The sequence below is a fragment of the Dermacentor albipictus genome, chromosome 4 (genome assembly GCF_038994185.2).
Source record: "Dermacentor albipictus isolate Rhodes 1998 colony chromosome 4, USDA_Dalb.pri_finalv2, whole genome shotgun sequence".
NCBI classification, from domain to species: Eukaryota; Metazoa; Arthropoda; class Arachnida; order Ixodida; family Ixodidae; genus Dermacentor; species Dermacentor albipictus.
Genome location: NC_091824.1, coordinates 163,312,338 through 163,333,272, shown reverse-complemented (window position 1 = coordinate 163,333,272; position 20,935 = coordinate 163,312,338). Strand labels below are relative to the sequence as shown.

Sequence of the window (20,935 nt, the reverse complement as noted above, 5' to 3'; positions counted from 1 at the left end):
ACGTCAGGCTCCTATTGTATGGCAAAGACGGCCCATTAATTATAAAACTTACAAATCTCCTATGAATGCAGGTCTATCAGCGCTGACCCCTTGTGATGAGCAAAGGAGAGCTGACTCTGTGGTACCGCTTTTAAGTTCTGCTATGCAGCCCACGGAGTTTGCGGTTATGTCTGGCAGTTCGCCGTCAATCTCATCTTGGTGGAATGAAGCTTGCTCACACAATTTAAGACGAAGAAAATCAGCGTGGGAAAGCCTCCAACATAATCATTCACCAAAAAACTGGATGGACTATAAATTCTATGCAGCTGTGTTCGAAAGAACTGTGGCGATAGCTAAAGACAAACGACAAAATTCGCTACATTGAACTTTGTCGAAACCCGAAAGAAGATCAGCACTTTTTAGCTTTTTACGAAGCAAAAAATCTGTTCAACAGTCCGTATGGTCCCATTGTGCCATTATATCCCCCAAAGAAGCGGCGTATTCACTAAATGAGATCGCAAAAGGTCTTGAAGCACACTTTTCTTCACAGTTTATCAGACCTAGGAGGTTCGACATCTGAGTTTGTAAAAGTATCCATGTCTAATTATCGGATGTCATCTTAACTACACATCAATCGGCTGCTGGACCAGGTATCACAACTGCTATGAATAAATTACTGTTTGACTCTTTCCAAAATGAACTCTTCAATATAGTTAACTGTTCACTACAATATACATAGACCCCGACTTCTTCGAAAATTGCAAAGATCGTTCTATTACCTAAAAATCAAAACCTCGAAATATCTTGGACAACATTCGGCCAATAGCCCTTACTTCGAATCCTAGTCAAAATTATAGAAGAACATATCCATGCCAGGTTCAATGACTTAACTTCCTCTCAAGGAATTCTGAGCTTGAAACAAATATGATTTGGGCCTCAATCTTACATATAGTCAGCTCACGTTGATCTAGAAAGCCGCACTCAACTCGCAGGACTATCAGGAGATGTATCAGCATTGGTAACTTTAGATATTGCAAAAGCATATGACAGTGTCGAACATGGAATTTTAATTTCTAGATTAGTAAGATGCGCTTTTCCAGGCAATTTAGTGGCCTGGATACAAGAGTTCCTTTCGGGTAGAGAATTCTTTTGTGTCAAGGATGGGGTGACATCGGGTACTTATAAAATGACGAGAGGTCTACCACAGGGATCAGTTCTTTCACCACTTTTGTTTAATATTTTGTTATGTTCTGCCCCAGTTCATCAGGATGAGCAATTCTCTCTCTGTGCTGATGACATTGCATTTTTCTCCTCATCACGGGATATCAATACGTTATAGTAAATTGTGCAATAATATTTGTCTGAACTCGAGTCCTGGCTGGACGGACTGTCATTTTCGCTTAACGTCAAGAAATGCTCGTTACTTGTGTTTCCACTCTCAAATCACGTTTTTATTTCTCTTCATTTCAGAAACGAACCGATACCGAAAGCTGCAGCCTTGGAGTATTTAGGAATAAGTTATGATGGTAAGCTAAACTGGCAGCAACAAATCGAATCAAATCCTAGAAAAGAGGAACGTGCAATGGCATTGTTGCGCCGGTTGAGCAATGAAAACACAGAGATGCGTAGAGCTACATTGCTTATGATTTATAAACTTTACGTACACCCCATTCTTGAATTTGGTTGTGTTCTTTTTTCAGAATGTGCCGCATACAAACTACGACCTTTAATATTACTAGAAAGGCAAGCACTACGTCTCTGCCTTGGGCTGCCAAGTTTCGTGGCTAACAATGTATTTTATTTGGAGTCTGGAATTATTCTGGTTGAATCCAGATTTAAGCAACTTACTGTCCTGCCCTTTCTGAAGGTTTATGATGCATCCCCCTTCTATTTGCAACCCGTTTTCATCAATTATCCCGAATTATTGTTCATAACAGGTTGGCGGCGTTACCAACAGCCGCAAGTTGTTTTTGTTCAGGGGCTGTTATCGAAAATTCAAGTTCGTCTGCCGAACCAGATTTCTCCAAAATCTAGTTTGTTCAAGGTGAAACTGATCTTTGACGATATATTTCCAAAACACGCAAACCTTCTTCCGGCGCGCATACTTGAAGGTCTCCTTCAATATCATCTTAATCATTTTCCGTCTAGCTTAATGATTTCAACGGATGCATCACAAAATTTAGAGAAGGCCGGTGTTGGCATCTTTTCAATTCAGCTTGACTTGTCTTTTGGTCTCAGTTTCGCAGATTACACTACAGTATTCTTTACTGAATTCCTGGCGATAATTCTGGTCATCCGAAAATTGGATCCACAGATATCTAAGGTAATAGTGGTTACAGACGCGCTTTCGGTCAGTACAACTTCCAATCATCAGTCACGCCTGTTGAGTATATTTTCGACTCTTCTCCCAGACAATTTGTCTGAAGTCCGCTTTGTCTGGGTCCCAGGAAAGTGAAATCTTTTTAAATGAATCAGCTGATTCGCTCGCATCGTCATCGATAAATGGTCCAGTCTTAAATGTTTTTCCTGATTTCTTTTTTATGACAGCAGCCAGATTGAAACGCCTTTTATTGTTCACTTGTAATGATTCATCCAAACTTTCTGCACATGATTTTCAACATCTAAAATTCCTGTGGAACACGAGCAAATCCCTTTCACGCCAATGCGAGCTGACGTTAGCAAGATTCCGCTGCCGAGTTCCCCGCCTAAATTTTCTAAATGATCTCCCTTAACGATTTTGGTATGTTGTTGGGTGTTCGTTAAATTCTATACAGTGTGGCCACTCCCCCTCGTGGGTACGAGCCATGTTTTGAGGCAACAACAACAACGTAATTGATGTCTAAGGGATGCCTGTTGCGAAGCATCGTAAGTTCACGCAAAAATGGGAAAGTTGATGTATGGTTCCAATTGTTGGTTTATACAGCACTCCGATAGCCTTTTCCACAGATAGGGGACGTTAAAAATTAAATTATGGCATTTTACATGCCAAAACAACTTTCTGATTATGAGGCACGCCGTAGTGTAGAACTCCGAAAATTTTGACCACCAGGGGATTTTTAACGTGCGCCTAAATCTAAGTACACGGATGTTTTCGCATTTCGCCCCCATCAAAATGCGGCCGCCGTGACCGGGATTCGATCCCGCGACAAAGCATATTTCATCAGACGATGTGCGTTTTGGTTGACGTTCACGTTCTTTCTTTTTTTACTTTTTGTCTTATAATTTCTATATCTCCCTTTAGCTTATTAACCCTACTTAACGAAGGAGAAAATCGGCTCGAGCAAAAAAGAACAAGAAAAAAGAAAACTGGACACGACGGGAGATTTCCGCAGCGACTTCACTGCTCATTTTCTGAATAGATGCTTTGCTTGTCAAGTTTCTCTTCAGGGGAGCTCCTACCAAGGCAGCATCGCGGAGAGGGTATCAAGCTAACTGCACCAACAAAAGGAAAGACGAGCGAGGTATGGAAGGGCAAAGTAAACAGAGTAATTTCAAGGCCTTCAGCTTACCTCCGTCGGCGTCGCAGATGAGGACTAGATGAGCGCCTTCGTCGTAGGGGCCGATCACTCCGTGTAAAGGCTTGCCGGACTCGTCCCGTATAATGGCATCCTTGGGGGGAACTGCGCCAAGGGAAATGAACAGGAAAAAAGAGCAAATGAAACGAAAGTTCCGTCATGACAAAATGGTAGCTTGTTTAACATGTTTAACCATGACCACGGTAATCGGAATAGACAAGTGCGTGTTGCACCATCGTGGGGTAAATCGACGACCCAGTAAAGTATCATAGGCTAAAGATCAAAGGCAAAACATCAGCCGCCAAGGACTGTGTGCACGCCGGAGCCGCTCCTTCCCATAAAAAGCGAGATCTCAAATTACGTTACTGGGAGCACCCTCTGTTGTAGATATTGAATTAATCATGATAGACGCTTCATACTTTTGTAGGGCAGCAGTAAGAAGAAACATTGGCTCAATTCGTGGGCGCAGAACACACACAGGTAGTGTGATCACAGACGGCATAGTGAAGTACGCTACAACGCGATTATTTGCTACGAAGACTCTCAGATTTGTCATAAAGTACACGTACCAGTGTTTCGTGACATTGAATGAGATAAGGGAAGTAGGGTCCGATTTACACGTGCGTAAATTTGGTTGTCTCTGCAGTTTCACATTTAGCGATGACGCAGATAAAATGGCACAAAATGTTGTGCAGAGTTACATGTCACTAAAAAAACATTGGTGTCATCAATAAATGACAGACTGCTGTAGGAATACTTTCGGTTTGCTTCTACCTTTGCAGCCGCCCAATAGTCCCACCTGTACACAAAGACACGGCTGTGGAAAACGCATCGGCGTGAGCAGGCCAGACGCGGAAGGAAGGCTATTCGTGGTGCTAAAAGCAGGAATGGTCCAGCGTCCTTGTTATAGTGGTTTTGTCGCTCTGTAATTTATTCCAACGGTCGATAAAGCCCCTAACGGCGCCGGGCTCCCATGCCAGTCGACAGCCACTTAGCCTGTCACAACCAACGCAGGGTGCGCCGCGCCCTTTTGCCTTAAAGGCGAACCGATGGGCCGCATCGGCACAGTTCGTTATGCAGCGGAGCAACGCGTGGAAAGCGTTTCACTCGAAGACTTTCGCTCGGGCCGGAAACTACGAAACAAGAATGTAAGAAAGAAGCGCATTGTTCACGCCGAATAAAAGGCGAATACAACAAAGAAACATGCAGGCTTTTCTTTCACTTTACACTCCCTCCCCCCCCCTCTCTCTCCACCCTTCAGCACTCGCACACGCTCGACGTGGCGATTCAGCCATTACGGCGCCGTCTTGACGGGAGTTTCGTATAGGAAGAGAATCTGCATTGGATCGCGAATATTTCGAGTGCCACGACGACTTGCCCTGAAGAATGAGAAGCGCCGTGTCTGCGTTCTGATTTCGGCGTGTCGCTGGCTTCGAAAGGCGAGCTCGTGTGATTTCGAGCTGAGTATACATTGCTGCCAAATTATCCGCAGCAGAACAAACGGCGGGAACAGTAGCAAGAGGTCTGATGAGAAACGACTGGGCTCAACAGATAAATATATATTTATATATAAAAGGATGGCAGGGATGTTAACTAGTAAAGAGTCCGGTTGGCTACCCTGCGCAGCGGGCTGAAAAATCCTGGTAAAGTGACGCAGATGGCTTGGTAGAAAGTAGAAGTAACATGATACTAGTACAAAACAATTTATATTATAATAGTATGAAACAATCTTCCAAAAAATTTTGCCCATTCAGTTACGCTTACGCATTGCTGTGAAGTTCCAGAGAATGGAGAAGGGGCAATGTCCAGAATTTTTAGACACGAGGCAGACGTGGCTTTCAAGCTGTGCACCAACTAGCCCCACAACGTGTTTTACTGCAGACGTGGCTGTTCACGCATAACAATATACTATGCTCCAACAATTGGTAGGTAATAAAGCATGGTCAAAGGTACATCATATACGAATTTCAAATTTTTCTTACGAGAAATATGTTTTTCCGTCGTTAATATTTTTTTCATGCTATATATAATTTCGAACAGAGACAAAACCAATAGAACATATCACTGAACTCACTGTTGCTTAGAAGTACACATGTTTTAAATTAATTATTTAAATTGTAAACCGTTTCGTGTCACAACAACTATCTGATTATGAGGAACGCCGTAATGGAGGACTCGGAATAACTTTGGGGTTATTTAACCTGCCAGGTTTTAAATGCCTGCTCTGGGCGCGAAACAAGTAAGCGGCTCCTTCGGCGGAAATACATTTGCATACTTAAATCAGTGCATCTTTCCACCATAGTTGTGACTGAAGGTAGTTGGCTGTACATTGTCGGTGTCTCACTACTCTGTACAGCTACATAAAATTTGAAACAAACTCGAAAATACTTGAAAGATAAAACACCATTTCTGTTAGACGCGCTCTTTTTCCGTGCTATACTGGGAATAAACTACTCGACAAACTTCAAATGCCAGAGGGACGAACATTTATGCAAGCAATATACGGACTTCAACGTAAGGACTATGAGGAATGCCTATGCCATATTTTTAGGTTAAGCTGATATGCAAATCAATGCCATTATACCGTAACTCTGGAATCCGGCATACTTTACAAACCATTGCCTTTGTTTTCTTGATCTCTATCTAAAGAGCTGGCTTCCACACGGCTTATTACGATGGAAGGTAACCCTCATTGTCATCTGTGGCTTGGAGTAGCATTCACTAATGCCTACTCCTTCATCATCGGAACAAACATAAATTCATCATGTGATGTTCGCACGTGGAACGAGATGATTTCGCACCTTCTGTGTGATTGTTCTCTCTTTAGTACACAAAGAAAAGCACCCTGTACTACGCTCGACAAGCTTAACAACCCTCCTCTGACGGAATTCAGAATTCTTGGACAATGGTCGTAACGGACGTCAACCCGATTTGCTCTAAAAGCACTAACGTGTTTTCTTTCTTTCTTTTAATTTTTTTAATGGCGGGACAAGATGAAAAACTATAGCTGTCTCCAGTTGCCTTCATTGTGTTTGTGCAGACAGATTGTCTTAATATATTCGCATTTTTGTTCTCTTCATTTTTTTTCTTACCTTTCCCCATCTCCCTTCGCAGAGCAGCCAACCGGACAGTTAATCTGCTTAACATCCGTGCCTTTCCATCTCTTATTTTCTCCCTCTCCCTCTCTCTGACCTAAACTCCGAATCCCAGTAAGCGGTACAGATTGTGACGTGGCGCCCGCGCAAAGACAAACGAGGGTCGCACCGATGACCGTGAGGTTGACGTTCCTGTGCTGCGTTCGCTGCCTGCTGTAGTCGACCCGGCAGCGGTACTCGCCGGCGTCGCTCTCGAGCACCGGGTCGATGTTGAGCGTAGGCGGCTTCGAGCTGACGTCCAGGTATGCACGCGTACCCAGGTCCTGGCCCGGGAAGTGTCGTGCCTTGCCCAGGGGCTGGTCGCGGGCGTCGAGGCTGTAGATGGGAATGCCGTAGTCGCCGTGATACCACAGGATCAGCGACACGCCGTCGCCGCCCGCGGGAATGCTCGTGTTGCATGGCAGGGACACCTTGCCGCCCACGGCTGCGTAAAACTGCGGGATGGCTGCGCAGAGAAAGAAGTGCGATTGTGAGGAATCGTCAGTGTACGTCATACGTATCAACGCAGCAATACGACACGGCAGGAGATAGGGAGAGGACAGGCGCTAAAGATGAACTGATTCATTCGCAGGTTGAAGTATGACATACATTACACATGCATGTAGTACATGTGCTTAGTCACAGCGGTAAACCATCTATCCCAGCAAAGGGCCGAATGAGTAAAATTCACTGCCGAACAGATGAACAGATGCATCAAAATACAATCACTGCCTATTAATATTGTTACGTAGAAGTAAAGTAGATAAGAAACTATTTAAAGGGTGTATTCACAGTAATCCTAGTTAGCACTAGCCAAGGTGGAAGTCAGCTCACAAAATTGAGGCTCGTCATTATCTTCATGTAGTGGCCGCTATGTTCATTTTCGAGCGTCACGTAGCATGACGCAGTATCAGGGTGCACTACTACGTAACAATATAAATGCCTACATTAACTTTATTGCCAGCGTACAATGATGAGCAAACGGGCGTGCACATATTAAAGTGATCGTGCATTGTAATGTGTGCTCAAGAAGTCGAAATGACGCAATGCTTTTCCAGCATCTGCAACGCAGCAAAGCGGGACGCCTTTGCAAACGCGCTAGTAAGAAAAAATTTCACAGGGTTGATGTAACTAACTGGCTTTCTTCTACGATAAAGCAAACGCATTCCTGTTAATTCAGGACTGCATAACTCTACGATGCTCAGCCACAATATGCAAGGACGCACAGCTTGGAGTTTCGCAACGCACATACCGATGCTAAATTACACAAGGACAGAAGTCATTGTTAATACAAAGAATACGAAAGAGCGCATAGGTGTAGCATGATTCACGGCTTCGAAAAATGACCCATGGAAGAAGCACATCAACAAGAGACTCCTGAAAAGATGTAAGCCTTCCGACAGTGGCGGGTGCTACAAGGTTAAAAGTTAGATACATCGTCCTTTAGTGCCCCATAGAATCCACGATGATCATAGAAACTGGCCCTAAAATGGATTTTTTGTAAGAGAAGTAGCGCGCTTTTGTTAGCGATGGTGAGCAGCCAAACACCCGCCGCAGTGGGTGAACCATCAAACGCTTTGCTTCATTCTGCAAGGAAAAGCGATTAAGCGGAAGAACGTGCTTCATTCTAAATTATTTTATGCCAGAATATATCTCACAATAATGCGCCTAAAGCGCTCCATAGTGTAGTCCTAAATATCGTGTTAAAAATAAATAAATAAAAAAAAAGCGTTGTTCAGTTTGTCCCAACGACTTCCCATAGTGTTATGCAGGCACAACAATGGCTGCATTTTTCTCAATTTACAATATCTGCAAGAGAAAAGCTTCACTTCGTATAGCCCTGTGGTGTTTCAGGGTAGCTGCGGCCCATAAAGACATAAATAGCGCGCAGTAATGCAGATCTCAAAACACAAGTGAGGGCAGCTTTTCCCACCAACACCCGCCATTGAGCTTAAACAAAACTTATAAACACCATGTAGATAGGAAACCCGTGCATGCGTCCACCCGCACGCCATCGCTTACCCTCCAACCAAAGAGCAAAACAAGACAGAAGACCAACAATTAGGAGAGTTTTCAGGGACGTATCTAACCGCTGGCAATACCCACTATCCTGCGTTACGCGTCATCTGTCTTTTTTCGCTCTTTGGTTGAAGGTAAGCGATGGGGTATGGGTGTACGCATGCGTGAGTTTCCTGTGTATATGTTGTTTGTAAGCAATAAACTTTTAGTCGTGAGTTAGCGCTCGTGCTACGTCTTTCTTCTTTGACTCTGTTGACTCGTTCGCACTGTAAGCAATAACGTCTACACTGTAGCGCACGCAGCAGCGCTTCCACGTCCGAGCAAACAAAACGAATTTTTACGCACATGGATGACCGCATGCGCCTCACTGTCGGGGCCGCTAGCATTGCACGTGAAGGATGCCCATGCAAAAGCCATCCCTGGCCTTATTGCAAAGGGAATTGGCATTCCTAGACAACGTTGGTGTGAACTGTGGGTGATGATGGTGTATCTGTATTACGATGCACTTACACATATTTTTCTTGTGGTTTTGATATAAACTTCTGTATCAAACAATAAAATCAGTTGGCAGTAAGCGCTCGTCCTTTCCGTGTCCCTCTGTCCTACTTCGCGCTGCAGCCCTTTACATTTCAGGCACTTCTGTATTGCTGTAGCCATGCAATCCTGTAAATGTTTTCTTTTCTTTTTTATAGTTCACAGACCACTTTCTAACCGCGATATAAACTCTAAACTTACATGAATTAGGTGTTTGTATAAAAAATATGTTTTGTTATAGAGTTTTATTGGCGCCATACCTCGTGGGCCCGTGAAAGTCCAGCTAACTTGATATAAAACTTGTTTCTATTGGTGATGTAGAAACTTAACAGTCTGGACGCTTAGTAGAATACAAAAGTAAGCTAGTTAGTGGGCGGACGTGTACATAGCTTTCAGCGCTCTAAACACATTTCGTAGCGTAGTCAGCCCTGAATCAGTGTTTTCTTTCTTGTCCCATTTTCGCACCGTTTTCTTCATAATTAGTTTAACTTTTCTTCAATGTTAAACACGTGAACAAGGCGCCATCATATTGCCCAAAAACCGGAGGAGAAGAGTTCAATCAGCATAAAATTTGCGCACTATTTCCTAGAAGAAAAAAAAGCAAGCCAGTGGATATAACATTGCCAAATGTAACTAGGTAAATGCAGCAGCTACTACTGAACAGCTTTTTCAAGTAGCCAAGACGCAGATTGCTTGTACTGAAATATCAGTGATTTAAACATCTGAAGGCGCTGACGACATACATGTGATAGATTTCTGAGAAAAGTTCGTTACTCAAATGCCAAACTGAACAGAATGGATCAGCGCGAAGGAAGCAACGCAGCCATAATGTAGCAGAAAGAGAGATGGTGGCAAAAGGTGATCAATATTTGCTTAAATACGAGTATTCTTTAATAGCAGTGGAACAATATCCCAACCACTTCTACCCAAATTTAAAACATCTATTGGCTGCACTAAGAGAGGGAGAAAAGGAAAGACAGGCAGGTTAACCAGGTTAAGCCCGGTTTGCGACTCTGCGCCGAGGGAGGGAGATGTGGTAAGGAAAGGAGAATTGAAAGGGATAACAAGTGATGCGCGCGCACTGATTACGTCGGTGACAACGCATTCAGAGGAGGTCGCTGAGCCCAGTCACCTTTAAAAAGTGCAGCAGGGCTCTCGTTTTTTTCGGTGCATATGAAGGTCGGCTCTATGATCTCCATATTTTTTTTTCACCGCGAATGCTCTGTCGTCCAATCGGGTTAAAGCGGCACGCAAAGTCTATTTTTCAGCATCAAATGAACGGCAGTGGGTAAGATTATGTACTATGGTCTTGTCACAATCACAAAAATTACACAAGCCACTGCCCATCATACCGATGCAATACCAGTAGGAGTTTGCAAAAGCGACGCGTAGCCACAAGTGACACAGAAAAGTTGCGTCGTGTCGAGACAGACCAAGCGGTAATCGAAGGCACATTAAAGTGTCTTGGGCCTCCCTCTCTGGCAGACCTGCGCAAGCGGTGACTTCAAATATACTAGAGACGTTACTCGCAGACCAATTCACAGAATGCTGCGTACAAAGCGCTACAGTGCTTATTAGGCTATCACTCGAAGTGTCATAATACTGTTACCAGTAGGCGAACAACGTAGCATTCAACATGGAGACAATGCTTTAGCAAGGGAGCTTGTCTTCGTCAGTCCGAAAACAAGATTGTTTCAGAGCGCAGCTCTTTGGCGCCCGTTCCTGCGTTTCGCGTCGCCGTCGAGCCTCACCGTCGTCCCTCGCCGCAACTAACTCCATAGACGGGGTCAGCGCGCTGCTGTAGCTGCGCGCGCTCCTGGCGCGATCTCTCGCGCACGGCGTGAGCCTTGCTCTTTTCGCTACTCCTCCAATGCCACCCCTTTGCGGTGGCAATCAGAGAGCCGACTCGGTGGCGGCTGATCTCGATGGTGTGCTGCTACCCAAGCCGAAACGCATAGCCGCCGCCGTTCGCCACTGCGTGTGTCTCTCCTCCGTGGCGGTGACCGTGCTAGAGCGCGCGGTGTTCTTCGGTTGTCGAAGCGCCGGCTCGGTATCAGCTGATCACGGTGCGCACTTAAGCCGAAACCCAAAGCCACTTTCAGTTGTCTCGCTAGCAGCGTCAGTCAGTCACTGCTATCTCTTCACCGCGCAGCGTTCCTATGCGCTGCCTCCCGCGACCTCCCGATAAGCGAGGCAGTTGCGCAAAGCTACGCTCCGTTTGCGGCAGCTGGTGCGAAATGCTCCGCACGAGACGGATTATCCGAGGCTCACAGACGGTTTGTATTACAATATAATCCGTCCGCCTATATAGATAGTTTATTATCAGCCAGTTCTTTCTGAGCCGTGAGCGAAGCAACCGGTGGAAGTCCTTCGTTTGCCGCAGCTGCTAAACGAGCTTGCCCGAGCAGAGGCCCAGCGCCGTCGCCGCCAGAATCCAGAGGTGCGCTACGCCGAAGCAGAAGCTAGGCGTTGTCGCCGAGAAGACCAGGAAGTGCATGCCGCCGAAGCAGAAGCTTACCGTCGCCGCCGTCGAGATGACCCAGAAGTGAGTACGGCTGAAGCAGAGGCGAAGCGCCGCCGCCGAGAAGGCCCTGTCGTTCGTGTCGCCGAAGCGGAGGCTCATCGCTGCCGCCGAGATTACTCACGAGTAAGCACCGCTGAAGCACCATCTAGGCGTCGCCTCCGAGACTGTACATACTTGTCTTGCTCGAATTATTTGCCTCAATATATCGTAAAATCGAAACAGCTGAAGAGCTGCGCCCTAATTTCGCATTAGGAAGTAACGTAATCGTCGGCAATTTTTTCGTCCTTTAGCTTGTGTTTCTTTGCTACCTCCTTTCAAATCTCCTTCAGTTTTGTGGTTCCTTTCTTCACTTCTCCACCCACTACGATATGTTTACAGTCGACGGGATTCAAGGAATCGCGAACTTCCAAAGGCACCACGTCAAGTTTCCGAGACGATGGGCTTCAATGCGTCTCTTACCTCCATACAGACGCGTACAAAAAAGGAACTGTCTCTTTAAAAGTAAGACATTCAAATGTGCGAGAACTACAATGGCTTCATATGGGGGCGTACCATAATGTCAAGTAGTAGTGACGGTGTATAATACAGCGACAAATCTGTGAATGACGAAAATAAAACTCTTTATTGGGCAAACTGGTGCCCACAAAAGCACATTCAATATTACATTCAAAGCACAGCAATAGTGGCGAACACGGTCGGCGATCGTTGAAATCTCATCAGCGGGTCAAGTGCGTCTGCTTTTATAGATCTGTCATCGAAGGTTCCAGAGTAATCGCGGATGCCCGCATATCTTCCAGAACGTTCTACAGCATTCGCGTCGCGCATACATGAAATCCGATTACACAAGGTTCGGTGACAACACACAGCGGTTAAAAGCATCGATAACATTCGAGAAACTTCCCATACATGCAGGCGCGTCCTGCGCTGTAGAATAACATTCCTTAGGCGATGAAATCTGGTCACCTGATAACGATAAACAAGTGCACGTGTCAATAGTTACCTTCGACGTTGGTTACACAGCGAAAAGATTACGGGACAGGAGCCACATCCTATATTGTGTGTGGTCTTTTGTCTACGCTTTTCAGTGGATACCAGGTCATTGCGGTATCCTTGGTAATGATGACGCCGATAAGGCAGCTCGAACGTCAAACCAAGAAGACCGCTGCGTCCCCATTCCGCTCTCAAGGACCGACGCCGCGAGGCAACTTGGCATTCTGGCACGCACGATCTCCTTAGCAGAGTGCAATACCGTACATACAAGGCGCACAAGACTGCACCGACTAAACCCATCACTTCAACTCAGACCTCCAGCCGGTGTGCACCGGCGGGAAGCGTCACTTCTGTGTCGGTTATGGCTTGGAGTGGCCTTCACGAATGCCTACTCAGCACTAATTGGAATGGCTGATAGTCCTGCATGTGATGTTTGCACATGCGAGGAGAACATTGACCACATATTGTGCCATTGTCCTCAATTTCAATCCCAAAGACAGAATTTGTCCGACACATTGAGGAAACTAGACGATCGTCCTCTGAGTGAACAGACAATATTAGAGCACCGTCCCGACCGATCATCGGCTCAGAAGGCAGTGAAGGCACTTTTGTGTTTTCTCAGAACTTCTGGTTTGCTCGATCGACTTTAACTGAAGTGCTGTCCGTACACGTACCTACACCTTCTCTCTCCCTTCTTTCTCTTCCCCTTCTCCCTTCCCCCAGTGTAGGGTAGCCAACCAGACTATTGACTGGTTAACATCCCTGCCTTCCTGTATTCTTCTCTCTCTCTCTCTCTTGTCGACGCTTTAGCGAGGGACTAATCCTCGCCATTCCATTAACCCTCTATAGGCCAGCTTGACAGGTTTCGTTTGAACACCTCCACGTCAGCAAAAATAAATTATTAGTACATATTCAGTAATACCAATAAACATGTTTCCGCGAAAATCTTAAACGAACGAGGCGGCAGCGTCATTGCCGCTAATCACACCAACACGTCCGAATTTTCGCGGCTTCTTATTTTTATTGTTTCTTAGTACCTCACTGAACCAACATGAATGCTTATTATCATTGCAAGGCTCTTCAAATGGAGACTATGGCAAGGTGGAAAACGACATTGTAATGAAACGGATTCTCGTCGACCGCAATACGCGAATTTTGTGAGGCGGCGAAATATACCGAATGGTCCAATCTTTGCTCTGTATCTAATCTTTGCGTTCTTTGGCTGCTCTTGAAACCAGTAAGTACGATTTCCCACTTTTTTGAATGGACCATCTTCATGCTCTGCTACATTTCTAGTGCGCGTTACGGGCGAAATGCAGCAGGCTTTGGACATTGATTGATTGATTGATTGATTGATTGATTGATTGATTGATTGATTGATTGATTGATTGATTTCTCAAAGCAACAACGGCGCTTTTAGAGGCGCCATAACGGACACCTGGGGTTCCTTAATGTGCTTCCAAGACTTAGTGCATGATAGTCTCTGCAACCTGCGCTATCGAATGAAATGTGGACGCCGTTATGAGAATAATGCATCTGACGTTGTAATGAGCAACAGAACGCTGTAGGTAGTGTTCGAACATATGAACGATGATCCAATGTTGACTATGGTTCAAATACAGAATCCCGGCCCACTTGATCAGACATTCACAATACCGCATTATCGGTTTGCCATAGAATAACTGGGGTGGAATTCATAGAAGTTCTTGTTCGGAAGTGAATTTTGCCTTTGATTGGCCATCGTCATTGATTACATGTCCTGCATACAGAATTAGCTGGAGTTCCCTCTTATAAAGAGCTTTAGCGTAAGGGCTTTATCTGAATACGGGCACAGAGTTTGATAAAGGAGGAACAAATATAAAACCAAAGTTAAATTTCGTTGTGACTTATGTCACTGACATGTTAATAGTATTGTCAGAAAAGACATGTCGTGAACGACACTCTTGGAATTCTTGGGGGTCAGTGACATAGGCGATGGTGGCGTATTGGTAATTGTTTATTGAATTATTAATCCTCTGTTCCTTGTGCCTTCGTGAAATGACACCTGAACTTCGAGACTACGGTGTGAGCTGGAGAACATTTAGTTGTTGCTACAAATGTACACGCTTAAAATAGTTACGTTTGAAATACGGTTATATTCTCGTAATTGTAAGCCAGACACAACACTGAGAAAAATGTCAAAGCACTGGGAAATTTCTCGGGTGCTTACCGCATTGCTAAGACCAATGTAGATGCGTTAGCGACTTTCTGTATATTATGCATTTCAAACCGTACAAAGCGATGACACACATAGTTTTGATTAACTAACGCTGGGATGTCTTCGCCGAATCTGTTTTACTCACATATATATTAAATGTCACTCTATTTCTAGTTGATCCAGGACAATTCCCTGCGATAGTCCTATCCGAAATAAGCGTCTCCAGATTACAATATAAATTGCGTAACTAAATAAACCCCCACAGCTAGAGGAAATTGTCCTAAAATATGTTGCAGTTTCATCATGCTGTACTATTATTCAGAAAAACACCGCGTGTTTAATTAATCACAATGGCGCAGGCACACACGTACTTGCACTATGCCGACATGCAAGCAAGCCTTGCAGAACAAAACTTTCCCAGGATTTCCTGCGCTAGTGGCAGGCACGCCACTAAGGAAAGCTGCAACCCACTGCTGCGCAGAATGGAGCCATATGTCCTTCGCCATGTTTATTTATTACGCGACACCATTTTTAGGGCTCGAGCACTGTCCTAAACCTCGCACCAGAGCGTCGTTAATCTGCTGCAGCCTGGCGACCCCACAGTGCCAGAAGGAGTGCCAGCGAAGTTCCTTTTTGGTCGCTGGCCAGCGTTCGGTATAAAGGATGAAACATCGTCAGCAGTTGTGGCCGCGGATGGCTTCTTTGGCTAGGTCTGCAGCGAGATGCTATGGCTCCTAGTGGAAACAACAAACAAACCGTTGGTACGCTTTCCATCCAATTGCAGAGAAAACACGGAAATGTGGTTCCTATATTGCCTTGCCAGGCGCGTGGAAGCGTAGTCCGACAAATTTATCTGTCCATTCCAGTTGTTCGAGGAATTTCCGCTTCGCGACGGTATCAAGCGAGATGACATCGTGTCGGGAAGTCATTCGGCAAACCACCAAAAATGGCACAGCCATTTGCAGACGCTACCACAGAGGCTCGACTGTGAACACTTATGTTGGACGAGAAATTGATATAGGTCTGCCTCGATGTTCACCAAGCATTGCCGATGACATTAACGAGATCTCCATTACATATTGCAGCAAGATATGTTGTTGCTATAAGCCAGAAATATAGTTATTCCACTTTTATTATATAGTTCCACTTTTATTTTTCAAACTGAAAGCTTCGGAGGCCTTCGGGCGAATATAATACTAGCATCTAATATATTTATTACCCTTGAATTGAAGATTTGACCTATACAAGAGGAAAATACTTTGTTTAGGCCATCGCCTCACATTACCTTGAAAATAGCAATATGTTGGTTTAATCCACGGCTACTCGACAATAACTTAGTTTATAGATTGTTTATTTTTAGGAATTACTTTATTGTATTTATCGATTGTGCTGATATCTGTCGCCTTTGTTCTGTCACAGCCCACTCGCCAGAATTATTAAAACTCGTAACCATTGTTACTCATTTCACTCCACGATGTGCGGTCTCATCATTTAGCCATCTACATTTTTTCACAATATTATTAATGCGCCTAGTCATTGGTAATAACACTCGCTTATTTGTTTGGCGATAACGCCTAATGAGAACTTCAGTCCCTTGCTTCTCCGTCGGTGCAATGCCCCTGTGTTGTGTTTTACCCACGCAAAGTTGTTTATTGCAGAGGTGCACGCTCTACAGGCATACGAAGCAAATCGACCAATTGTTGAACTTCTTATTGCGATAGCAATTACATAGATACTCCAGGCGCATTTCTGCCATCGTCGTCTCCGCCGGCGTCGCCGTGATGTTTCTCCAAAGTCCAAGGGCGATACCATCGTCCCCATGCTCCGTATTCGGTGTGTGCGAGTGAAAGCGTGCGAGGGTGAACGGACGGTGGCGGCTCAATCTAGAGCGCGCAAAGGAGAGAAGTTGGGAGGAAGCGCGCCGTCTTCCGTCACGCACAAGGAACCGGGGAGAGGGAGGGAGGGAAGGGGCGTTCTACTTCGGCGGCAACTGCGTTTGGCACGGCCCCGAGGGCCCTATCTCGAAAACGACCTGCCATGGGGACAGAGTTCGCGTTTCAGTGAGAGGCAGCATGAAAGTCAATTCGCTGGCTGCTGCTGCCGCACTTCCTCACTCCAGCGTTTCGACGAGTTTCCGCGGTCATGAAGTGAGATGTGTTCATGTGTGATTTTGAGCGCGTGACACCATGCTTGTTAAATTAGTTAGTAAGCGAATATTTACAAGCGTAAATGTCCGACACAGTTACTATCCTTATTTTGTATAGCTGTCTACTAATTTGCTATGGCAATCAATGCTTCGCCTTTTCATCGAAACTGCGACTTTTTCTTTTAATTTATGTGTTCGCTGAACAGCATGAGTGATCATCATGTCGTGAGTAAAGCTCAAAGAGACAGCCCAAACCCAAATTATTTACCAGCTGCAAGCCAAAATATTTCCCTCTTCGCCTTCTATGCTAAGCGCCTACCTCCCACTAAGAAAAGTTCATACACGATGGAATGTGCCAAATAGAGAGTGTCCCAGCTACTAAGCACTAAGTTACTAAATACGCGAAGCTTTATAAGCTCCCTATACGCAAGCGGCCCACGGCGCTAGCTTTTAAAGCGAAGCTGCTTGCCTCCTGTTGGCCGGAATTTTTCGTGTCGGTCCGTGAATAAAAATTATCAACATCAGGAATGGCTTATACCCTCCTAAATAAGCAAAAATGCAATGACTCATCCCCTCGTAATCCAGAGCCTACACGCACTCAGAAAAGTGAAGCGAACGGTGCATACATTCATTAGAATCATGCATACAACGTACAGAACATCGTACGTTTCAATAAAGAATATGCTCAAAACGAGCATCGGTCATCATCATCGATGGCTCATACCCCCGCAAGTAATCGCTCATACCTTTATAAGCAAGCAAAAAACGCAATGGCCGCTACCCCCGCAAGCCAGAGGCTACAAACGATCAGCAAAGTGAAGCGAACAGTGCATAAACTAATTGAAATCACCCATACAACCCACAGAGCAACGTACGTTTCTATAAATAACAAGCTCAAGACAAGCATTCAAGCTATCATTAAATAACTGCATACCCTCTTCAGCAATTGTAGTGATTGTTTTGCAACTGGTTCGCTGGACATCCACTTTCGCGGGGCCGGGATTGCGAGACGCATTTGCTTTATATTTCGCGGGCTTTCTTTTAAATCAGGAAAAAGGAGACTCGAGCGACAGAAAGCGTACCGCATATGATTTACGTTGATGCATAGTGTATACGAAAGCGCAGTGATGGCATATCTGCCGGAAGAAAAACGATTACAGTGTTGCTTAATTAAGATTTGCAAACTAAGTTATTAGGAATAATACAAGAATACTGTACGTGTCTTCAGGCTGCTGCGGAGAACATACATTTTGTTTCATCACCATAGAAAAGGTACATTAAAGAGACTTGCTACGAGATAGCTAGGACACCCTCTATATTGCCACAAGCTGTCATGAGGTTTTTTCACACGGAGGTAGGCGTACGGCTAGAATACGAAGAGGAGAACACTTTGGGGCCGCAGCTCGTAAACGTATTGGTTTCTGGCTGTCTCTCTGCACTTGCCCCATAGAATGTGATCCGTTAGACCATGTAGAAGGTTGCAGATAAGAAAAAAATAAAAGAAATAGAATTTGCTTACTTGGTTGACATGCCGGTAAAGCGTGCACCTTTGCAGCATTAGGCTTTCTGTGGGTAAGAAACCCATACAGGGGCAACCGCCTGACGAAGAACCGAGAAACTTCAGTTGGCATTGAACGCGATCAGATAGGATAGCGTTATTGCCATCAACACTGCAGATGAATAGTTTGGCGATAAATGGTCGGTACATCAAATAATGAGAGTACATGCAGTGAAATTCCCACGCCGTGAAATGAAAGCCCACGTTGTGAAGCTGGAACATACTGTGTACAAATTCTACAGGCAGATTTCACTCTGAAGTGGCGTTATTGCGGAATTTATGCGATGCATCTAGGAGGACACAACAAAGAATAAATACAATTTCATGTGAAGTTACTTTGTATCTAATTTGTAAATCAGTCCTATTAGATTTGTGATACCTCGTCATACACAGGAACGTGTGCATCTTTGACGTTCTGAAGACCACTTAGTGATACAACACAGCAGATACGACCCAGAATGGATGAGATGTGCTGGTCAATGTGATTTGTATGTTCACAGGACTCGTAATTTTAGCTTGCTTAGGCAGTCAAAGCGATCAGATGCCACGATCAAACTCACGTTCGCTCGTGGATTACGTGTCAAGGCTGCATTCAAGCAGCACGCATATATCTGAGACTTGCGATGCGACAACGGAGAAAGCCTTGGTCAAAGTTTCCTATCCCAGAAGCCGCAAAGTATGCGGTGTGACTGTGCTGCACAAAACGAGTGACCCTGCTCGACCACCTAGAACGAGAGCAGCCGGACTCTCTCGCCTGCAACACAACACTGCCATGCCATCACGCACTGCTAACTCCTACAGTGCGCGGCTCCCAACATATAAAACACATAAAGCGAGGCGCTGCTGGGAACAAAAGGACAAGCGGCAGCAACGTGCTCACGTGCGACATCGCAGGCAAGAAAGGGTGCGCGAGAATGCAACAACGAGATAAGCAGCATCTGAGGCTCGTGTCATGTGGCCCGGCTGAAAAGGAACTGCAGCAATAGAAAAGCGCACGTTTACGCCCTCTTTCGCATAGGCGAGCAGAACAGCAAAAGAACGCGGCGTACGTGTTACCGAGAAGCCGCTGAACAGTACCGGTGCAGAGTCGCGAGCCAGAAACGAAAGTGCCGAATTCCGTGGAGTTAATTATTCGCCTGGCTTCTTCCGCCAGCCGAGTTTAGACGCCGTATTCTCTTTGAACAGAGAAGCGAAAATGCTTGCAGCACACTCAAGTCAAAGTGCAGCGCGAAATTACAACCAGCTGTCCTAAACCGACGCATTCCTACCGACGCAGCACCTCTTATCACGAGTCAGATGCGCGTTAAACGGATTCGTGACTGATCGCCGCACAGGTGATGTCCGTTCACTCATAGTCAACTAGGAGCTGTAGCGCTTTGTAACGACCCGCAGCGGCTTATAGCGACTCATAGCGGCTGGTAAAATATGCGTTTAATTCGTTCCCTGAACATCTGATGTAGAGTGTAGCTTCTACAAGGCTACGCTGTTTTAGCGAACGCACACAGACGGTGCCTGACATTTTTTTTGCTACTACTGCCATTTGGCAAGCGTCACTCCACTACTGCATGCGCTTCGTCCCTCGCATGGAGGATGCCGCTGCTCGAATGCACTAGAGAGCCGTTTGTCGATTAACTGTCGCCCGCAGGACAACGAAGCTAAAGGTGCAGCGTGGACACAGATGCACTGACTTAGAAAGAAAACAGAAATGCGGGACAAAATTGATTCCTTATTATTTAATTCTACGTTTTTGATTTCTTGAGCAAGCAATGTCACGAAATTCATCTTCAAGAAACCCAGTTTATTGAACACAATTATGCTATATGCCACAGGCTATATTTAAAAATTCTGCTAACGCTAATTCTGCTAATTCCTCGCATATCTTCTTTCACGCGGAATCTGGTCCCTTTGAGTTGCTCCGAGATATTTTGAGCGGGAACAAGTGGTGGCCACCGAAAGCTTAGTCGGTGTTGTAGGGCAAATGTGAGAAAGCTCTGTTTATTTTAGCGAGCCTAGCTGCTGTCACTTTGAAAGCCAATTGCAGAAGGTGTGTGACACAGATTGGCATCACCACTGCGGGACAAATGTGAACGTGCAGTGACTTCTTCCCAACTTCCCATGTGCAACGAAACTGCGGAGACCGTGCGTACGGTTGCCTCTCTGACAGCTATTGCTTACAGTATTATGCCTGCATTCTTCGAAGAACGCCAAATGGATCGGCTTTCTTTCGCATTAGAAATTGGAGTACGCACCGCTTTACTAATCCTACCTGCAAATGGCTCAGCACCATGCGCGAGCAATGAATCTTAATATGAGCGATCCACTGAACAGTGATAGTGTTA

At 45.3% G+C, this 20,935-nt stretch overlaps 1 protein-coding gene across 10 annotated transcripts in view; it reads right to left on the bottom strand.

Annotated features, from left to right (window-relative positions):
* LOC135899974 (irregular chiasm C-roughest protein-like) overlaps positions 1-20,935 on the bottom strand; it is an 872,345-nt gene that overhangs the window by 47,332 nt on the left and 804,078 nt on the right. For all 10 annotated transcript variants that reach the window (XM_065429388.2, XM_065429389.2, XM_065429392.2 and 7 more), the window contains 2 exons: positions 6,759-7,094; positions 3,489-3,599 (listed from right to left, as the gene is read on the bottom strand). In XM_065429388.2, the coding sequence (XP_065285460.1) occupies positions 3,489-3,599; positions 6,759-7,094 (447 nt within the window). The remainder of the gene's footprint in view (positions 1-3,488; positions 3,600-6,758; positions 7,095-20,935) is intronic.